A 22007-nucleotide genomic window follows, 5' to 3' on the forward strand; every position below is an offset into this window, starting at 1 on the left:
AAACAGAACTTCCCCTCGGCAAACAAGAAAGTAACAAACACACTTCACTCAAGCAAACGAAAGTAAACACGACCAAACCCTCGGAAGGTTTATGGACCTGATGGGGTCCCTCCTATTGTTCTCAAAAACTGTGCTTCTGTGCTTGCACCTTGCCTGGCCAAACTCTTCCAACTTTGTCTATCGACTTCTACCTTTCCTTCCTGCTGGAAGTTCGCCTACATTCAGCCTGTTCCTAAAAAGGGTGACCGTTCTAACCCCTCTAACTACCGTCCTATAGCTTTAATCTCCTGCTTGTCTAAAGTTTTTGAATCTATCCTGAATAGGAAGATTCTCAAACATCTGTCACTTCACAATCTTCTGTCTGATCGCCAGTATGGCTTCCGTCAAGGTCGCTCTACTGGTGATCTTCTGGCTTTCCTTACTGAGTCTTGGTCATCCTCTTTAGAGATTTCGGTGAAACTTTTGCTGTTGCGTTAGACATATCAAAAGCTTTTGATAGAGTCTGGCATAAAGCTTTGATTTCAAAACTGCCCTCTTACGGCTTCTATCCTTCTCTCTGCAACTTTATCTCATGTTTCCTTTCCGACCGCTCTATTGCTGCTGTGGTAGACGGCTACTGTTCTTCTCCTAAACCTATTAATAGTGGTGTTCCTCAGGGTTCTGTCCTGTCACCCACTCTCTTTCTATTATTCATTAATGACCTTCTTAACCAAACTTCTTGCCCTATCCACTCCTACGCTGATGATACCACCCTACATCTTTCCACGTTCTTTCAGAGACGTCCAACCCTTCAGGAAATTAACAGATCACGCGGGGACGCCACGGAACGCCTGACTTCCGATCTTTCTAAAATTTCCGATTGGGGCAGAGAAAATCTAGTAGTTTTCAATGCCTCAAAACTCAATTCCTCCATCTATCAACTCGACACAACCTTCCAGACAACTATCCCTCTTCTTCAATGACACTCAACTGTCTCCTCTTCCACAATGAATATCCTCGGTCTGTCCTTTGCTCATAATCTTAACTGGAAACTTCACATCTCATCTCTTGCTAAAACAGCTTCTATGAAATTAGGTGTTCTGAGGCGTCTCCGCCAGTTTTTCTCGCCCTCCAACTGCTTACTCTGTATAAGGGCCTTATCCGTCCCTGTATGGAGTACTCTTCGCATGTTTGGGGGTTCCAGTCACACAGCTTTGCTTGATAGGGTGGAATCGAAAGCTCTTCGTCTCATCAACTCCCTCCTCTGACTAACTGTCTTCAGTCTCTTTCTCACCGCCGAAATGTTGCATCCCTTTCTATATTTTATCGCTATTTTCATGGTAACTGTTCTACTGATCTTGCTAACTGCATGCCTCCCTCCTCCTGCGGCCACGCTGCACAAGGCTTTCTTCTTCCTCTCATCCCTATTCTGTCCAACTCTCTAATGCAAGAGTTAACCAGTACGCTCAATCATTCATCCCTTTCACTGGTAAACTCTGGAACTCCCTCCCTGCATCTGTATTTCCGAATTCCTACAACTTGTCTTCTTTTAAGAGGGAGGTATCGAGGCATTTGCTCCCCTAATTCTGGCTGACGGTTTTGGCACTTTTTGTACTGTTTGGAGAGCCAGCGCTCAAGTGGGCTTTTTTCTAACTTTCTTTTTTTGCCCTTGGCTGGCCCTCTTCCCTACGTAAACTAATAAACTTTAGCAAGACATCAAGAAACAGACTCATAAACATACCTCCCCTTTTAGCAAACAAGGTGATGATAAACACACTTGACCAAGACAAATACAAACAAAACAAACGCAAGCAACGAACTAATTAATACGTTAACTAATAAACTGTCACTGTACAATGATAAACAGACTGATAAACACATCTTTTCTGAAGCAAACAAGACAATAGTAAATTTACTACACTCAAGTAATCACAAAGAAGCAACAAATTAATCAAAATGTGAACTATTAAACTAACATTAAACATCAACAGAAACTTCAACAAAAAACAATGATTGAAATATGTTCTGCCATGCAATAACTTTCACAAGCAAAAAAGAAAAATAAATGAATAAAGTAGAAAATTCATAAGTAATTACGTAGATAAATAATTGTAGCAGTCAATAACTTTCATAAGCATCGAATTAATAGAGAATAAATAAATAAATGAATAAACAAAACGAACAACAAAAAATTCACAAACATTAAAAAGACAACAACAACATCAACAACAGCAACAACAACAGTAAAAACAACAACAACAACGACGACGACAACAACAACAACAACAACAACAACAACAACAACAACAACAACAACAACAACAACATCACAAAAACAACAGTACAATGATAATAAAGTTAATCATAATAATGCAAAATAAAAATTAAGAATGATATTTTTCTTTTTTTTTTTTGTCTCACCATTATTTTTCTCTTCACGTCATTAAGTACATTTAAAGCACACAGAAACTACATCTCCCAATTAAAACCGTACCTATCATAACAAAACATGCACCGACTCGTTCTGGACATGTTGCGTTCTCTTGTCCCTCTGGTATTTATCTCTTACATAATCACCCTCTTTGTCTTATCTCGTTTGTCATTTCCCACCTCCTCTTCTTCCTCTTCTTCCCCTCCAGCACACATCCGTACGCTGCCATTATGATCTGTCTCCTTCCTTCATCACTTCCTTGTTCCTTATTTCTGTTTTGTTTCCATGTACATGTTATCATTTTCCTTATGTTTCACGCGCTATATCGTTTTCATTATTTTCTGTTCACTCTTATCTCTCTCTCTCTCCTGATATCTCTCTTAAATTTTAAATGTCCCCGTTCTTTCCATTCTGTATTGCTTTAATGATACGTTGTTATTTCCTGCTTTCTATATTAGTGCATGTATTATTTCTTGGTGCCTTGTTTTATTGCCGTATTGTTCTTTTATACATAAATTGTCCTCCTCTCACACAACGTTCAGCCTTTCATTATATTCATCATAGCCTTCTTCCGCTTTTCCGTGTATAGGACATGACTCCTACATTATATTATGAGTATCTGTCAGAGTTTGTGCACATGCATAACTGTGTCCAGTGTATGTATTTAATGTTCAGTAACACAAGATACTTTTTTTATAAACTGCCCGAATGTAGACTGTAATCTGTAAATTGTGTGTGTGTGTGTGTGTGTGTGTGTGTGTGTGTGTGTGTGTGTGTGTGTGTGTGTACAGCGCTCTCTCTCTCTCTCTCTCTCTCTCTCTCTCTCTCTCTCTCTCTCTCTCTCTCTCTCTCTTACCTTCTTTTTATTTCTCTGATTGTTTGTCTGTCTACCTATATATCTGTTTATCTGTCTGTCTGGCACGTACTCGTATTTGTAAATATTATCTTCCTCCCCCAAAAAGAATTTCCAAAGACAACATCAGTGACTAAGCAATTTCTGGTATGGACTTTTAACTAATAACGATGCATTTCCCTTACTAAACTATCACCCGAGTCAAGAAAACCATCCTTCTGTTAAAATCTAAACGTCTTCCAGTACAGCGTGTTGAAACCAGTGGAAGTAAGGCACCGAAACGTTTAAGAGTGCGGTCTTGAGAGTGAGAGTGAGAGGGGAGATTGAGAGGAGAGGCGATAGCTAGGAGAGCCATAGAGGCGTGTCTTAGCTAACAACCTTCACTCCGGCCCAAGGATAGCGAGAGTGGGCTTGCTAAAGGTTGGCTGACACTGCTGTCTAATTTTGACTTTACCGATGCAGGAGTAGTGGTGGTGGCAGGAGAAGTAATAAGGGTGACGATGCTGCTGTTGTTGGTTTTTTTTTTTTTACCGTTGCAGTAAGAGTATATGGTAGTAGTGGTGGTGGTGTGACAGTCGTGTTTGTTGTGGTAATGGTGTTGTTCCTGTTACTCTTGATTGTATTGGTGTAAAGGTATAGGGATACTAAGAATAACAGTAGTACAAATAGTAGGTGATTATAGAAGTTTTGTCAACCACGTACAGCGACATTTTGTATAAACTCATATGTAATTATAGTAAAAAGACAAGGTGGTGACGGCGGTGGTAACGTCAATACCACTTGACCATAACTTTATATATTGAGATTTATATTCACTTACATATAATAGAGAAACAGTAAGTGGTGGTACCACGGTAATGGTGACGGCAGTACTAGTGTTAGTGCTGGTATTGGTGATGGTGATGGTGGAGGTAACATCAACATCAGTCATCCTCAACCTTACATATCGACATTTACATCCAGTGACCCAGCAAGTCACCTAATCTCGCGTGATCATTCCCCCACTCTGCGAGGAAGCGGCGCCTCGTCATGCCACCCGCAGGGAGACAAACCCGTGCCGTTCATCACAAGTGTTCAGACCAGTTCTCCCATCCCTCCCCCGTCCTTACCACCGCCACTGCCACGACCTCCACAGCACATCGCCACTTTGACACCCGTACCTGCAGCTCCTCCCACGCCTCCCGCCTCCCCGCATCCGTGCCTTTCTGTCCAACCACGCGGTTAACTAATCATTGCCAACTTATCTTGAAAAGTTAAGCAAAGAGAAAAGACATGTATGTCAGTCTGTGCGATTGATTGGTTGGCTCTAGGTTACTTTATTGGTCGTTTTTGTCGTGTCCAGTCAGGTTATTTTGTCACTTTAGTTACATAGCTTACTTCAGTGCCCCTTGAAAAAGTTAAGTTATTTGCTGTCTTCACTCTTATAGTACTTGACTTCAACATTTCATGAAAGTTAGCTGAACACAAAAGAAATCTAGGTCATTGGGATTGAAAGACATCGTTATTTTATTTACTGTCTTCGACGTGTTCACTTTTTTTCTTGTTTAATCATATATCTATACCCTGACTTCATCAAAAGCTACCAAAGGAAAATTAAACTTGTCACTACGTTACTTTACGAACAGTTACGTCTCCTCGTCTTACATCGTGACGACTAAGTTTAGTTTTCTATTTCATTTGCTTGAATTTCCGGCGGGATTTCGAACTGATAAATCAATACCTGGGTGAATGCTTAAAACCAGTGACTATCTTGAAGCGATTCCCATCCCACATATCGCTTCGAACTACGTATCCTCGCACACCTCTAAGTGTTGTGTCTACCTGTCTACTCACTCGATGAACTAAGCATTGTCAGTACCTCTTTAGAAGCGAAATAAAAGTAAGAATGAAAAAATGCAGTCTACATCAGTATGATTGAATGACTCTCTCGCTGGTTGTCTCCAACACAAAGTACATTACATAAACGTGGAGAGGCAATTAACTTTCACTACCATACTCTCAGATTACCTGGCGGAGAGATTGTAAAATTGTGTTGCTTCGGGTTGTTCATCATTATCTTTGGTGATGATTCCATGGCTTATTACCTATGTTATCAGGCCCACCACCACCTCCCGATGAGTTTATTGACAGGAGGGCCTGATAAAGGGGTGTTCGTATTGTCAGACTAGTAAGATTCATGTGGTGTTTCGGTCAGTGCATGATTTGTGTTGAGTGAATTAAGGATGGGGATATTCGTAGTAATGGTGACAGATAATGATGACAGCAAGATCAACCCTGACCTGTACTTGGTGTGGTACGGGACGTTAGGTGAAAAATACTGGTAGTTGTGATAATAACAGTAGGGATAACAAAAATAGCAGAAGCATTGGGAATTCTAAATATCTCTCTCTACTTATTTCTGATTTCAGTCCTTCTTCTTATGACTTGAACGGTTTTCCAACGAGGAGTATTAAGACGCTTTTAAAACTGAACTGGGCATTTTTTTTGGAATCTTCTATAATTGATTTTGTTGAGGGAGATAGGAATACCAAACCAACTAACATAAATCAACAGTCTGGATCGAATCACATGGCCTGAAATCGTTCCTTGAGTCACGCGGTGGCCTTCTTTACCGTTCTATCATTACCCAATCAAACCTTTCCCTCTGCGATCTGATGACTGTGTTGACTCGTGCGACGCGCCTCACTCCACGTGAGAGCCACTATTGTACAGCAGAGATTGCAAGACGGTGAGCATTTTTCCTGTTTCAATCAGAGCGTCGACTCAAAGCGTCTTGCTGGTCACTGCAGCACTGCTCACTCATGGCCGCCCCATTTGGAGGTGACGCTGCAGGGGAAGTAAGGCGAGGCAGACACCCACTGGCACGCCCTGCCCTTTCCAAGCACACCGCCACTGTATACTCACGCCACCCGTCTGGGTTTTTTTTCCGTGATTGAACCATGCACGCTTCCTAACCATTCCTACTTGGCTGCCCCTCCCTTACTGCCCCAGCCTGATCTATTCATTGATATAGTGTAATTCTGGATATATTGTAATCATATAGGTTAGTAAAGTTCTATTTGCGTTAAACGTAAACGTTGATTGTATAATGATATCTACTACTACTACTACTACTACTACTACTACTACTACTACTACTACTACTACTACTAATACTTTTCTTCTTCTTCTTCTTCTTCTTCTTCTTCTTCTTCTTCTTCTTCTTCTTCTTCTTCTTCTTCTTCTTCTTCTTCTTCTTTTCTTTTGACGCAATTACTGGTTTTCTTATTCATATCTGTTATTGTTATGTTTCTTCTTTGTTTTTGTTTTTTATCTTCTACTTCTTCCACCTCTCCTCCTCCTCCTCCTCCTCCTCCTCCTCCTCCTCCTCCTCCTCCTCCTCCTCCTCCCCCTCCTCCTCCCCCTCTTCTTAACCCATAGCGCGCAGGTAGGCATTCGTGTACTGTACCAAGCCTCCTTTTTAAGAATCTGGATGCTCCGTTCCTGCTCATTGTGTCGCAAGGTGTATTTCTTGAGTAGCACCGGAACAGACACTTACTCCGCAGACACAGTGGAAGATAGGGCTGATTGGAGACGTGTGAGTGTTCGTTCTTAGGCAACTCCACCGTCATCATCATCACCCTCGTCATCATCGTAGTCATCATCATCAACACACAATGAATTGGAAAGTTTATGCAAAGTAGTAGTATTTGCATTCGGGTGACTATTGTTATGTACACAGTGAACATATGGTTGGTGTGTGTGTGTGTGTGTGTGTGTGTGTGTGTGTGTGTGTGTGTGTGTGTGTGTGTGTGTGTGTGTGTGTGTGTGAGTAAGAGGTAATAAGGAAGTGAGAGAGAGAGAGAGAGAGAGAGAGAGAGAGAGAGAGAGAGAGAGAGAGAGAGACTTGAAATGACAAGGTATACACGTACTAAACTTACATAACCCTTTTACTTTTTACGGGCGCTCTTATCTTACCTGATTTCATTATGAACATTCCTCCGGCACCTTACCTTTTTAACTTTCCTTTTGTGACTCTGCGTGGAAGTGCATCCGCATCTGAGGAGATAGATAGACAGATGAATAGGTAGATAGATAAACAGACCGATAGAAAGACAGATAGGAAGACCGTTATCATAATCATCGTACTTAAATACAAACAAATACTTATGTCCAGGTAAGGTGCGCAGGTGTAAAATTTCATGAGACCATTCCGTGAAGTTTGAGAGCACGTGGGGGACGGGAAGGAGGGAAGCAGAAAGGAAGGGAGGACAGGGAGGGGAGAGAATATGAGCGTGAGAGGGAAGGGGGAGGAAACATAAGGAGGTGGAAGTAATAATGCGTCCTCCTCCTTCTCCTCAAGGTCAGCAGAGGGGAGGAGGGGACAGGGAGGCTTCCAGGACGGACTGGTGTTATGTATGAGGAAGAGTTGCCTTACAACCAAGGCCACGACCCTGCTGTGTGTGTGTGTGTGTGTGTGTGTGTGTGTGTGTGTGTGTGTGTGTGTGTGTGTGTGTGTGTGTGTGTGGTGTGTGTGTGTATGTTTCAAAGAGTGAGTCAAGCTCGTTATATTTGAAGTGTATGTCTGTGTGTGTGTGCGTGTGCACTTGTTGTTATCTTATCATGCTCTCTCAGGTGACCCTTGTGTTGGTGGCGGCGGTGGCGGCGGCCCCTAAGAAACCCACCAAGAGCTTCCCCAAGAAGTACGACTCGGCGGTGCACGGAGTGAAGGACACGTACAGTGTGTACCACCACACCGCCGACGAGGACATGGTAGTGCCGGACTTCAGCCCCTTCAGAGCTTTGTTGCCCCAGATCCCGACCTTCCCCATCCGCGAGGAATCCTCATACACGGGGCTTGAGGATACTGTGGCCGAGGATGACATGTTGCCTCCCCGTGAGGACACCTACAGTAGCGTGTCTGGTGTGAGCCACGACGCCCTCGTCCCTCCCCCCGTCTTTCCCACCACCAAGGCCCCCAGCTCTTACCTCACCTATGAGGGACCCGGTGAGGAACCCATGGGGCCTCCGCCCACCTCCACCTACGCCCAGCCACCCAAGGACGCATCAGGCTCCGAGGTGCTGAGGTCCCTGGCCGCCATGATCCAGGCCCTGCCACACATCAGCTCCTACACCAATTACAGGCAAGCCGCTGCAGCCCATGCTGAAGATGGAGGCCCCGCCCGCCAGATACAACCACCCCAGCACCCCAGCTCTTCTTACGCCAGCGTGCCAAGCCAACCATCCTCCAGCCAAGACGAAGACGGTCCCGTGGTGCTCCCTCTGAGAGGCCTTGTTGCTCCTCAGTAATGACCATCACCAACAGTTTCAGCGGCAGAACACACGAAAATCTGTTACTGGTCTGCACTCTGTGCTGACCTCTGCTTCATGAACTTGTACGTACACAGCTCCTCGAGTAGCAGCAAAATGCTTATCAGTGCGCTGTGCCGCAGTGAGTGAGCGTTCCTTCCTCCCTAACCGTTGGTCACGTGAGTGTAATCAAGATATTTGTTATTCGTGTGAAACTATCTGCTATTTGTGGCACGAGCAACGCCTTTGCTGCCTTGCTGTGCCACGATTAGCAGCGGCTGTGCTGTGAGACGCCCCTATGTGGCTACGTCTGGCTGCGTGGCATCACGGACGCTGGTGCGGAGGAGAGAACACTTCAAAAAAAGCTGTATATAAAACACACTTTCATAATAAATTTATTTTACAAGTATGTAGTTTAATTTGTGTTGACATCAAAGTTGTATAGGCTGTCTTCATGTTCGTAGAATATAAACACCTGCAAGCAGAGACGCCTTCACCCTTCATACATTCCCTGGCAGCGTGAAGACAGACTCAGGTGTTGCCTCGCATCTCAGCCCGCCCCGCACCACCGAAGGCTGACCCACATTTTACGGATCGGCCACCCACACACGTGAATTCACTCTTGTACCTTGTGCCTGTTGCCGCGGTTCCTGCCTTGTCATCGCGATGGTGCAAGACGTGGCAGCAGCATCGGAACTAGGCACATTGAACATACGTGTTTTAATAAATGAAATTATAGTTGAATTTAATCGTACTCTTGTCACCAAAGTTTCAGAACAAATAAACAAATGCTATATACATTACATTTATCATTATATTAGTAAGTCAGGACATGAATCTGCGTGATACTATTGCTTATCATTAAGTGTGGACTTTTAGTATATAGCAAGTATCATCTATGACTATTCAGCAGGGCAGCATGTAATGGTAACAGACGGGCACAGCAGCACGGCGCCTCTGATCGGGTCCCATTGGCAGTGTCTGGTCTCCTCCGGTTACATGTTAAGTTTTAAGTCCCTGCTGCCAATGGAACGTTTTCTGCGGCGGCGAGGCTACATTTGGCGATGGGCTGAGCAGTTTCCCAGTATCGGATATTATGATGTGCTGTTGGTGGGAACCGCGCCGCAGTGTGCCGTACTGGCCCAGAAAGCACGACGATTATGGCGCACGGGCGTGAGCGGTCGGTCGGTCTCCCGCGCTCTAAATAAATTATAGCTAGCTAGCCATCATCACTCACTACTATACTTACCTCACTACTCAAACTCAACACACAACCACAATAATATACACTTGTAATATTCACACCGATGTCGAGATCGGCAATAAATAATACTTATATCATGATGATTACTTTCCATTACCGGTCTGTATTGTAAGCACCTTTGCTTCTCACGTTCAAGGTCGTGCGGCTTGACACTACGCACAACTTATCACGGAACAAGAGATTGTGCGGCAAGAACCAGACTGAAGCATGTAAGTTTGACTTCATGCCTGTATACAGGTAAAACTCATTAGTTCAACATTAGTAAGCATGATCAATGCTAGTAATGATAGCCAGGAACACCTGTTACATGACACACACGCACCCAACCCTGCGTTTGTAATCAATAGTTTCGATAAATTTATCCCAAGATTACTACTATTTGTCCTCGAGTTACTGATGCGCTTAACATATAGGAGAGAAACTATATCACCAGCAGCACCAGCCTCATATCAACCCACAACAAAAGAAAAATGTCTATCTTGAGGGATCACAATGTTGATACAGGGTCAAGGTTGAGGACACCACGTCTCTCTATCCCATGACGCCTTCCTGGGTATGCATACATTTAGTCCGATTTTTATCTAGCTTATTTCTAATCAGTGACAAGTGTGATTGATCCTCCTTACCACGACAGAATAGTGTTCCATTAAAAATGAACAAAAATCTTCGCAACTTAACCATAATATCACACCTCGACATATACAGTAGTAGTAATTCAAAGCTGTCTTAATTATTTGTCTATTTTTATATATTAATTTATAATATATACTGTAGTTTTTGTAATATGTTCTCTTTATGAAGAATACTACGATTCAGATAAGCACTCATCACTCAGTTTAAGAAAAAACAACCTTATGGCATCGTACAAACAATATGTATTGAAAACATCCTGGCAAGACCTTCACACTAATCTGGCACATACAGGAAAACGCTGCACCTCGCCTAACTCATAACTCGTGCATAACCTTCCCTTTTAAAGATACTTCTCGCCTAGCACTCTACACCACCTACACTACCACCACCACCACTTTTCAGAGACGAACCACTCGTTCCCACGCACCGGTTACATAAATCATTACGTCACGAGCCTCCTCTCCCCTTCCCGGCCCTAGATACATACACACGCGCACACCTTACCACTACTATTCCTTCCCTTGCACCAACACAAAATCTTTTCCATAACAGTAACGCGTCACTCTTCGGTGGACTGCTGTCATTTCCTGGCGGGGATGAAAGCAGCTCCCTCATCCCTAAGCTCCTTTCACCCTTACCTGCCGGCCGCGCCAAGTGCCCGCACACCACTCACTGTCGCGCCTTTGTCAACTACTTCTGTTTCGTACCTAGAATTCCAGAACCTGATCTTGTCTTCATGTTTATCTCTCCACTTTTCCTCCGTTGTTACTTTACTTGCTGTTTTATCATCATCGTCTATATTTCCTTCAAATTTTTTGTACTGAAGTATACCATTTTTTTTTTTTTTTTATTCTCGGAGAGTTTCTTTATCTGCTGTGGTTTCCTCCATTATACCACGTATGCCAAAGTGGTCTTCCTACTGTATCTTCTGCACCACTGATATATGCTGTGATATATTGTCAAGACGTAAATCAGTAGACTTCCTACTGGATGCAAAATTAGTTTTTCTTGCTGGAGTTCCCCCATCAGTTTTACCTCCCATGGTATGCCAAAGCCGTCAACCAGTCTTATCCAGTCGTAGTGTTGTATTATCAACCTCTTGTTGGAAGAAGAGCACCAGTTCCGGGATGAGGCCTTGGGAAGACAGGAAAGGAGTGCTCGTCTCGAGGGTAACTACACAGGAAAGAGGGTGTTTTGTGGTAGAGAGGGAAAAAAAATAAAACTGCACGTCACGAAAAATAAGTATTTACTGTGTAACCTTACGTAAAAGAGTCATGCACGAGACGGAAATGTTCTCACCACACACAGAGAGAGAGAGAGAGAGAGAGAGAGAGAGAGAGAGAGAGAGAGAGAGAGAGAGAGAGAGAGAGAGAGAGAGAGAGAGAGAGAGAGAGAGAGAGAGAGAGAGCAATCAACAACGTTGAACAATGATGATAATGATGATAATCATTATTACTACTACTACTACTATTATTATTATTGTTATTATTATTATTATTATTATTATTATTATTATTATTATTATTATCATCATCATCATCATCATCATCATCATCATTGTTATCATTATCATTATTATTATTGTTATCATGATCATTATTATTATTATCATTATTGTTATTATTATTATTAATATTATTATTATTATTATTATTATTATTATTATTATTATCATTATTATCATTATTATTATTATTATTATTATTATTATTATTATTATTATTATATACTATTATTATTATTTTCATTATTATTATTTTTATCATTATTATCATCATTACTATTGTTATTATTAATATCATTATATGTTTATTATCATTATTATTATTATTATTATTATTATTATTATTATTATTATTATTATTATTATTATTATTATTATTGTTATTATTGTTATTAGTGTTATTATCATTATTATCAATATTATTACTATTATCATAAAAAAAAGAACTACTACTACTACTACTACTACTACTACTACTACTACTATCGTCATTATGATCCTCATCATTATCAGCCGATGTATACACCAACACTTGCATAATGATACGCAGCGTGGATCTACAACTCAAGGTGAGGACTAAGGACAGATGTGCTTTTGGTGGTGTGTTACTGGTGGGCGATTTGAGTGAGGGGCAAAACACAGGAGTTGATGGGACTGTCATGGAAACTGATGCCTCATGACCTTCCTTCAGCGCCTTTTGCAACAGCCAGAAGGGAAGGCGGCGAAGAGGGAGGCGCTGCGGCAGACTGTCACCTCGAGAAGAAAGACGAGGACTCCGCATCCAAGGCCGACCCCGAACACCGCGAACACTGCCTGAGGGATGAGAGGCAGCTGTAGGCGAGGCACTCATTGGGGTTGCCACAACAGAAAACGGGAATATGATTAGATTAATGTGTTATTTAATGTAAAAGGTAATAAGATCATTAAGATGTTGCTTTCGTTCCTGAAAAATAAGAGACAGTGTTTCAACTCACCCAGTCGTAAAATACTAGGGACACTAGGGACAAAGTTTGGGAAATACTGGAGTGAGATATGTTTTTGTTTGTTACCGTTAAGCTGATCTTTTTCCTGCAGTCCTCTGTCTAAACGCCCAACAAGAAGAGCGGTTCTGCACCGGCAAAAAGGAGCTACAATATTTTATTATTTTAAAGGGGTTCCTTGAGAAATAATGGCCTTGAGCATCGATTTGTTCCCAAAACCTTTGTTTCGATCAATATTTTTTGGTTGCGACGAAATATTCACTATTGAACCAATTGAATATATATAACTATAGACTAATGTTTTGTAGACATATGAAAATAAGAAGAATTTTAGCTTTCATCTTGTTCAAGTTCTATTTCGTTATTGTTTACATTTTTCGAGCACCGTTGCATGTAGCTCATTCAGTAGTACGACACCTCTCAACCTCCAAGCTTTCTTGCCTCGACCCAGGTAGACACGTTCCCAAATAGCCGTCAGAACTAGTCTCGTTTCTCATTAAATTTGTACTATTCATTGTGCTGCAATCTGTGTAATGCAGCCTTTAATACATTGGTGTGGTTTTGGTGACTTAGACATAGGAGCGCAGTCAATGTCTGCATTTTGCGCAACATATTTTCTATGATACGATCTCTATATAACATCGTGTTTAGAGATGTTAGTATCTTTTACACCCACCCACAGACTGGCTAGAGAGAATGGCTGGTGCACGGTGACGGTGGATGGCGAGGAGTCACACACCGTGCCGTTCGGGATGCCCTGCTGCAGCCAGTAGTCGTACAGCCCAGACTCCACTACTGCCCGCACCCTACCGGGACACAAGGCAATTGGCACATCCTGCTCTGTACGCATCCCAGAAACATAAGTGCATGATCGAGGAGAGTAAATGTAACCATACAAGCCTGTCAGCAGAACACTAACTCAAAATGCTAGTGAAAGATCAAAAGTGAAAGACGAAGAAGAAAAATTAAGAAATGCATGTTCAAATTTCCAGCTGAAAAAAAAAATAGCATAACATTATTCAAATCAAGAAATGCTAGAGGAAAAAACTGAAATATAACTTCAAAAAAACGTTAACATAAACATTCGTATAAAGAAATTAACACGAAAAAATACATGATTATCAAGACAACATAACATTAAAATATACAAGAAATATTAACCAACACCACTTCATCATTAGATTTCTATGCTGCACCTGACCACTGTCCTATATCGCACACCCATCCTAACTTATAGCACACAGGTGAGCCACGAAGGACAGTGGTGGTGAAAGGAATGATAAATATGACATAGGGCTTGCGGCTCTGACCTGGCGTTGATTGCGGGCAGGATGGAATTGTTCTTAGGGGCGATGATGCTGTAACTGAAGGGCATGAGGCGCTCCTTGGCGATGTACAGCAAGCACCGACCTGAGGGAGACGCAGAGGGAGAGTTAGTTTAGTGCAGGGAAACTAGAGTCATAAGCTTCTTGTTGTTATGGTATATTTGCTATTTAGCCGCTTGATTTGCTTCAGTAGCTCATTTTCACTATTCGAGCCTCGCTTTATTTAAGATTATAAGATAGACTCAACTAGCCTCACCGCCAGTGTGTACAAGCACGCTATGTTTCTCACATGTACTCTTACCACCCGAACTAAACACAACAAATCTGTCTAGTCTAACCAAGATGTGAATTTGATTTATTAGAAAGAAATGTTTATGGATATCACTGTAATAACGTCTGTGTGTATGGACGTCTTGTTTCAAATATCCACTCTTCCCGTAGCAATATCGACTTGGTACATAGATACACTACTTAACCATACCCAGACCAGAATAGCATTCATACTCATACATATCCCGGCCAGCTGCTGTGGAAGCGGCGCAGTATGTCATCATGAATAAATTGTGTTTCACTTGCATTATGTTTGATCTATAATTTATAATTTGATTGCAGTTTACTGAGTTCTGAATGCTGAAGTCATACAGAAAAGAAATCATACCTTCATGGTAACTTTTTGTCACTATAGCAATACATCAGTTGTGAAGGAAGATAAACGAAATAGATAAATGTCGGGCAAAACCAGGAGAGGAGGTACAGAAGACAGGCTGGTGTGAGCGATGGCTGTGAGGCAGATCCCAGCCACTCCTCACCTCTGCTGCTGAAGTCCCGGGCCTTCAAACTGACGCCAGAGAGGGTGGTCACGATGGAGGCATAGTCCCCAAGGCTCATCAGATGGAACCACTCTGGGGTTCCCGCACGTACCCAGTCCAGGCGTCCCAGCGCCCTCAAGCCGTACAGGTCATGCATCACCCCAGACTTTGCTTGCTGCTCCCCGAGAAGGCACGGGCAAGGGTTGGCGCCGAAGTAACGATGTCGTAGTTGGGAGTGGCAACAAATACTCAGTTCATTATGACTGAGAGATACTCTATTATCCCGGAGTGCATTCCGTACGTGTATGTGCAAAAGGGTACCATATGACAGTGAAATTTAAAAAAATATAGATGAAACGATAGGTGCCAGCGAATCAGCAGTCTAAGCAGGTGGTATATACTGAACTACTATGAACGTACTTCAACCAGTGAACTATGTATGAAGGAGAAGAATTGAATAGATATTGTCCATAACGAATCCCTAAACAGTGTACGGCTATAATACCCACCTCCATTATCTGAGTGTAGGCTGTGTTGCCTCTCATTATCACTTTGACGTGAGAAGCCTCGAAGAGATCTTCAGCAGTCTGGATGGGTCTCGGCACGTGGCGTATGGTCATGACGGAAACCAGAAGGCCACCGTAGCTCCAGACGACAAGGGCGGAGGCCACCACCCACCCGCCCACCACCATCCGCAGCCGTTGTCCACTCAGCGGCATGGTCACGCCTGCAGTAGCAAAGGTGTGAGCCAGTGTGCACCTCGTGACCTCCTCCTCCACCAGCCTCCTAACTCGTGCACCAAGGCAGCGAGTCCTGCACCCTCACCTTGCTGCATGAGGGCGCCGTACAGCTGCAGGAACACACTGTGAGGCCACTGCTGCCACGCCTGGCTCAGGCGCCCGACCAAAATCGTGGCCACCCACACCACCACTAGCGTGGCCATCAGTAGGCCCCACAGGGTGGGCGTGAGCGGCAGCAAGAAGGCCCACGGGTCGATCTCAATGCTCCCCACGCTCATCACAATCCTGAGGTCAGTGTGGGAGATGGGCTGCGAATAGGACACTGCCAGCCAGCGAGGCTCCGTGATGGCGAAGGGGCCCATGCCAAGGTCTACCTCCTGCAGCGGGTGAGGCAAGTGAAGGACATCAGAGAATGAGTAATGAGAGATTGCATCGAGATATTTATATCTACCTATTTATGAGTTCGTACGTATACACACCCCTCTATTGACGAGGCCGACCATGCCATTCCAGGTTCCGTCCTCATTCAGACTACCGAATGTTTTGTCCTTTGGGGGCACCAGCCGGTACCTGCAGCAGCGTGACATACCCACTCACTGTCACCATCCCATTCTCGCTGCCCCTCGCACTACACTCAATTATGTTACCATGACTACGCCAACTCAATGCAAGACTAATTTTGTCGTCTTCCTTCAGAACACTTAATGCTTATCAAGTAATAAATTACTATAATTTTTTTTTTCGAAAAAATCTTGACACTGTGTATCTCACGTAAAGTTCATGCTGATAGCGAGTATCTGAAGGAAGTTCGCCATGGCGCCCTCGATCATGATGGAGCCTTCCTGATCCCCACCATTACCATCCAGATCCTTCTCCACCCACCTGAGGTGGGGCCACCATCGCTCCATCGTCGCCGCCACCTCCACCTCATCACGGAACCTGTAAAGTTGAGGCGCTCCATACAGTGTGCATGGACTCCCGGTGAGCTCATCAGTGCTGTCGTCACCCAATGGCCATCAAAAGATGATACACAAAAGAAAAGGAAAAAAATGCAGGAACAAGAATGCAATAAGGAAGAAGCGAAAGGGAAGAATATAACCATGAAAGATGATAAAGATGGTAAAAAATCACAACCGCCGGTCTTGACATTGCTCATATGTAACCCTGATTAACCTTACTGTACAGAACGTTTAAACAGCATCCTTGAAGTCTTGATGATCTTAGTGCAGCTTAAATACAATCTTATTGGCACGACAATAAATTATGTATATGAAAAATTTGTAAATGATATTGTGTGGTAAGATTTATTATCTGTATCACAACAGCTTCCTAAGTTTTGAGCAGATCGGGGCAGACCAAAATGTACAAAGAATACACAAGGACAAAGAGATGCAAAGAAAGATTACCTTAAAAAAGAATATGATGGAAGAAGATCATTATTATGTGATTTTCTCTCTCTCTCTATCCGCATCCAAGACCCAAATTGGAACACGTCCTCACTCAGCGATGTAAGATTATACATTGCACCTTTTTTGAAGTAACGAGTTTCATATTTTTGGTAATGTGTGTGTGTGTGTGTGTGTGTGTGTGTGTGTGTGTGTGTGTGTGTGTGTGTGTGTGTGTGTGTGTGTGTGTGTGTGTGTGTGTGTGTGTGTGTTTGTTGTTTGAGCTTTTCTTTTTATTTTTTTAAGTTTTATTAGCCTGCCGGGAGAGCTTTCTTTCTATATCCAGACGTGTTGGTCTATCCTGGCGATGACTGAAGGCTCACCACTTCATTGTCAGTAACCCAGGCGGGACCATCATCTTATTGTGACTTGAAGCGCCATGGGGATCGCCACTAACCATTCTTACTACAATTTTTCACTCACAATTCTTTATTCTCTTTAATAGTGTTATCCTGTGTAAATTTGTTAAGTATGTTTATAAGTGTGTGTGTGTGTGTGTGTGTGTGTGTGTGTGTGTGTGTGTGTGTGTGTGTGTGTGTGTGTCTGCACATCGTTGCTAAGATCACCTGAAAGAGGAAGGTCTTGCTTGAAGCTCCTCCAGAACACTGGGGTCCTGTAACGCCTCATTTAGAGATATAACCATCGCTACTGTTTATCCCGTTATTGATTTTTGATTGCTGCTTCTCTCCACCTTCGTGTAAACGCTCACTGCAGCACACACTCCTCCCGTCTGTTCCTCGCAAAACCCTATCTCCCCTCGTCTACAATGTAATATATACCCTCGTGCATGCAGCCGCTTATCGACAACGAGAACATTACCATAATACATTACTCCTGCTTTGTATACTTCGAATATTGGTGCTGAAACATTGTTCTTTAAACGCTGTTTAAGAAAACAGAACCCCTCACAAAGCAAGCGTGATATACAAATAAACAACGTCAAGGTGGAATGATTTATGTGTTTGTAATGTATAATGTGCCAATGCGAAAATTTAATGAAAGCACAACAAAAAGCACTTAAGAGAAATTCAATGTAGAAACACACGTTAGCTGAAAGAACATCAACAACAACAACAACAACAACAACAACAACAACAACAACAACAAGGAAGAAAAAGAAGATGAAAAGGAATGAGGAGGAAAAAGAAGATGAAGAGATAAACGAACAAAGAAACGAATCCAGGAAATAAAAGAGAAGAAATGAAAAAGATAGAGGAGGAGAAAAATGACAGAAAATCCATCAAATCAACTGGCGGTTTCTCTGAGGACAAGTCAAGATTGCCTCCTATATAATTATATTTTCTTTCCGCTTTTTATTTGATGTTTTAGTTCCACTTGTTTACTGCATTATAACAATAAAAACCCAGAATACTTGAAAAAAAAAAAAAAGAATAGTGACATAGAGATAGACATAACAGCATATGTAGAGAGTATTTGCATTTGGGGAGGACACACACACACACACACACACACACACACACACCCGGTAGCTCAGTGGTTAGAGCGCTGGCTTCACAAGCCAGAGGACCGGGGTTCGATTCCCCGGCCGGGTGGAGATATTTGGGTGTGTCTCCTTTCACGTGTAGCCCCTGTTCACCTAGCAGTGAGTAGGTACGGGATGTAAATCGAGGAGTTGTGACCTTGTTGTCCCGGTGTGTGGTGTGTGCCTGGTCTCAAGCCTATCCGAAGATCGGAAATAATGAGCTCTGAGCTCGTTCCGTAGGGTAACGTCTGGCTGTCTCGTCAGAGACTGCAGCAGGTCAAACAGTGAAACACTGGCAGCCGCGGTATCAAGTTGTTAGGTACCAGTATGGGTTAGTGTAGACTTAAGTATGTATGATAGTATATAAATATCTGTAATGTGTAAGCGTATCAGTTGTAAAGCTGCAATTCAAATACCGAAAAAATTATTAGTTACATATTACGGAAGCAGGAACAAAGGAAACACACAGGAAGGCCATTACACAGAATGGCACTGTGTTGCTCGCTATTAATATAAATACGAACGGAATTAACACCCACATACGTAACAACACATGAAATATGCACAGGAACGCAACACACAGAAGAACAGGAGGTACACAGGATCACATAAGATAAGAACGTGGAAGTCATTAACAGTCATCCTTTTCATTGTCTTCATTATCTTAGGTCTAATTTGTCATTCCACCGTGTTTGATTTCCCAAAGGAGAGCTGAGCGAAGTGGGTGAATGAATCTTGATGCGAAAAGACGAAAAGGGATGTGTGTTTGTGGTAGCGGTAGTGGTGGTGGTGGTGGTTGTGGTGGTGAGTGTGTGGCGTTCTTCTCCGTCTGATAAAGATCAGCATTCCATAAATCTGTATCAATTTGCACTTTTTTCAGTTGTTGTTGTTGTTGTTGTTGCTGTTGTTGTGATTGTTGCTTTTGGGGTTGTTGTTAATGGTGTTGCTATTTTTTTTTTTTTTTTTTCCGTAGGACGTTATGAAATAAAGGTAATTTTTTTATAATTCCAATCAAATTTACTTATTTAAGACAGTTTCATTTTGGAGGAAAAATAACCATTTTTTTTGACATTCTTTTTATTGGGAAGTTTTATTTTATTTTCTCCCTTATTTCAGCGGCGTCTGTGCGATGTTATTTCGCTTCATAGCTTTCCACGTAAACACATACTTTGGTTAATTTACTAAGGAAAGTGCCTTTATCATCTAATTTTGTTACGCAGCCATAGTGACAGAAATTGGCGAAATATCTTGAAAAATACCTGTGTTAAAGCAAGATCCTAATTCATCAGGTTGTTAGTTAATAATTCCCAAAAAAATATGTAATCGCAACCCTTGCAACCCATAATAAGTAGTTACTGACAGAAATGCAGACAGAGAGTGAATAGGAAGAGAATGATGGATAAGGAAGAACTGTTCTGCCTCCTGGCGCCTCTTTCCCGCACTACTATACCGCTTCACTCCTGCGAATACACACTATGCAGCTTTTTTTTTCACTATGAAGCAAGATTAATGTTAAATCACTCTTGTAGAGAATCAATTCCAACAGTTAGAGTATCGTAAATATGAATTAATGGACCACTTCCTGAAATATTGCCGATTACATCTTCCTATTTTATTTGCATTTATTTGTAAGTATATTTGTTTATCATTATTGTTTTGTTATTGTGCTTCATAGTTTTAGGGTCATCTTAGCTTCTTAAAGTGTACTGAATTCTCTTCACAGGTATCTAGAGTAGCAGGTGACAGGAATAGATTCATTAATCTGAAAAGCTTTGATTAAAAAGGAGACGAGATAAAGTAATGGATAAAAGTAACTGGTGGATGTAGTTAGGTAAGTTTTGTACAAAGACTACCACTACTGGCTTCCTGTAGCTTCTCTATGTTTTTATGTTCTTATGTTCTTACTCGTGTTGTTCCTAGAGTATGGATTTCACATTGTTCACATTGCTGGTGATATAACTCGAGAATAATGACTAGTATACTATCCTGGATTTATAAGTTCCTTCTATTTATATAATGGGTTATAATTCACGTTCAGTGGCAGTATCACAGATCATTTATTTACGAACATGCCGATGACAAATGTTCCCTGGAGTTGTCCGTCACATCAGCAAGAAACTTACATGTAATTTTAACGCAATCCGATGCTCATTTCAAGTGCCATCTTGATTATGCACAGAATACCTTACCAAGCTGAAATGAATCAAAGGATGAGGATTCTAATGAAAGTGCTGGTTTTTGTTCATTTAATAAAAGAGTCAAATCAGAAAAAAAGAGACTACCTTGTGAAATTAATCATGTTCATTCTTAACAACTACCTTCCTATGCAATCCCAAGCAAACAATCTCATGAGCAAACTTGGTGTTTGTTGTAAATCACTAAATATTATAGACTATGTATGCAACTGTACAATGTGTATATATTTGCCATCAAGAATCACTCTGCTGCAAATCTTTTTAGGTGATTGCAGGTCAAGAGTTTCAGTGTAGGATGGAAAACTTCTGCCCCATAACTATCTTTCAACTATTCCTCCAACAAATCAAAGGTAGCTTGGAAATAGTGATAGATGGTGGATGATCGAGGCAGTGAAGAACAAGTATCACGTCCCGCCACAGTTGACAGGTGATGGGACGAGGTGACTGACGAGGCTCTTCTCCTTGGTTTGTGTCCCAGTAGCAGCCTTGGCATGGACTCTTGCCAGGATGGGATAAGTATCTGCCTCTGCTAACTTTTGAATCTGTGTGACGGGCTTAAGTATGCCTTGGTGTAAATGTACCCTTAGGGTACGTTTACACCAAGCGAATCGTATCGATTCAGTTCATGAAGAATCAACTCAATTCATGTGACATGTTGATTAGCCACATTAGTTTCAATGTAACCGTTTACACCAGGTAAATCGAGTCAATTCAAATCATGCTGATTCATGGCAATTCAGAATCAATGATTGGTTTGGACCCCTTTTTTCATCAGTCAAGGGGATTCAGCCGAGTAAGCACCGTGCAAGATGTATTAGACTTAGTCTAACACATCTTGAGCACCGTGCTAGTGGACGTCCTAATCAATATAGTACGAGAATGACATGCTATATATGATCCTAGTGATCCTGTGCACCAAGATCATGTACATGTATTGTACTGAACCATAGAAGGAATTGCTGTAGCCTACGAAATACTGGACAACAGTATTCTGCATATTTTGAAAACAAATGACAACAGAAAGCGTTATGGATATGCTTACATATGTTCATGTGGTAACTGTAGGGTGTATCGTCT

The 22007-nt window shown here is 42.1% G+C and overlaps 2 protein-coding genes across 4 annotated transcripts in view; one reads left to right on the top strand and one right to left on the bottom strand.

Annotated features, from left to right (window-relative positions):
- Positions 1-8958, top strand: part of LOC123516185 — a 31442-nt gene extending 22484 nt beyond the window's left edge. For all 3 annotated transcript variants that reach the window (XM_045275369.1, XM_045275368.1, XM_045275367.1), the window contains one exon: positions 7878-8958. In XM_045275369.1, the coding sequence (XP_045131304.1) occupies positions 7878-8552 (675 nt within the window). In that variant the 3' untranslated portion in view covers positions 8553-8958. The remainder of the gene's footprint in view (positions 1-7877) is intronic.
- Positions 8959-12640: 3682 nt separating this feature from the next.
- On the bottom strand, positions 12641-17895 carry LOC123515861 (probable glutamate receptor). The gene is made up of 9 exons (XM_045274746.1): positions 17819-17895; positions 16579-16746; positions 16287-16377; positions 15893-16184; positions 15577-15794; positions 15068-15242; positions 14244-14343; positions 13610-13739; positions 12641-12784 (listed from the first exon to the last, which is right to left on the bottom strand). The coding sequence occupies exons 1-9, from the start codon at positions 17893-17895 to the stop codon at positions 12641-12643; spliced, it is 1395 nt and encodes a 464-aa protein (XP_045130681.1).
- Between the last annotated feature and the right edge of the window lie 4112 nt (positions 17896-22007).

The sequence above is a fragment of the Portunus trituberculatus genome, chromosome 40, assembly GCF_017591435.1.
Source record: "Portunus trituberculatus isolate SZX2019 chromosome 40, ASM1759143v1, whole genome shotgun sequence".
Classification (NCBI taxonomy): Eukaryota; Metazoa; Arthropoda; class Malacostraca; order Decapoda; family Portunidae; genus Portunus; species Portunus trituberculatus.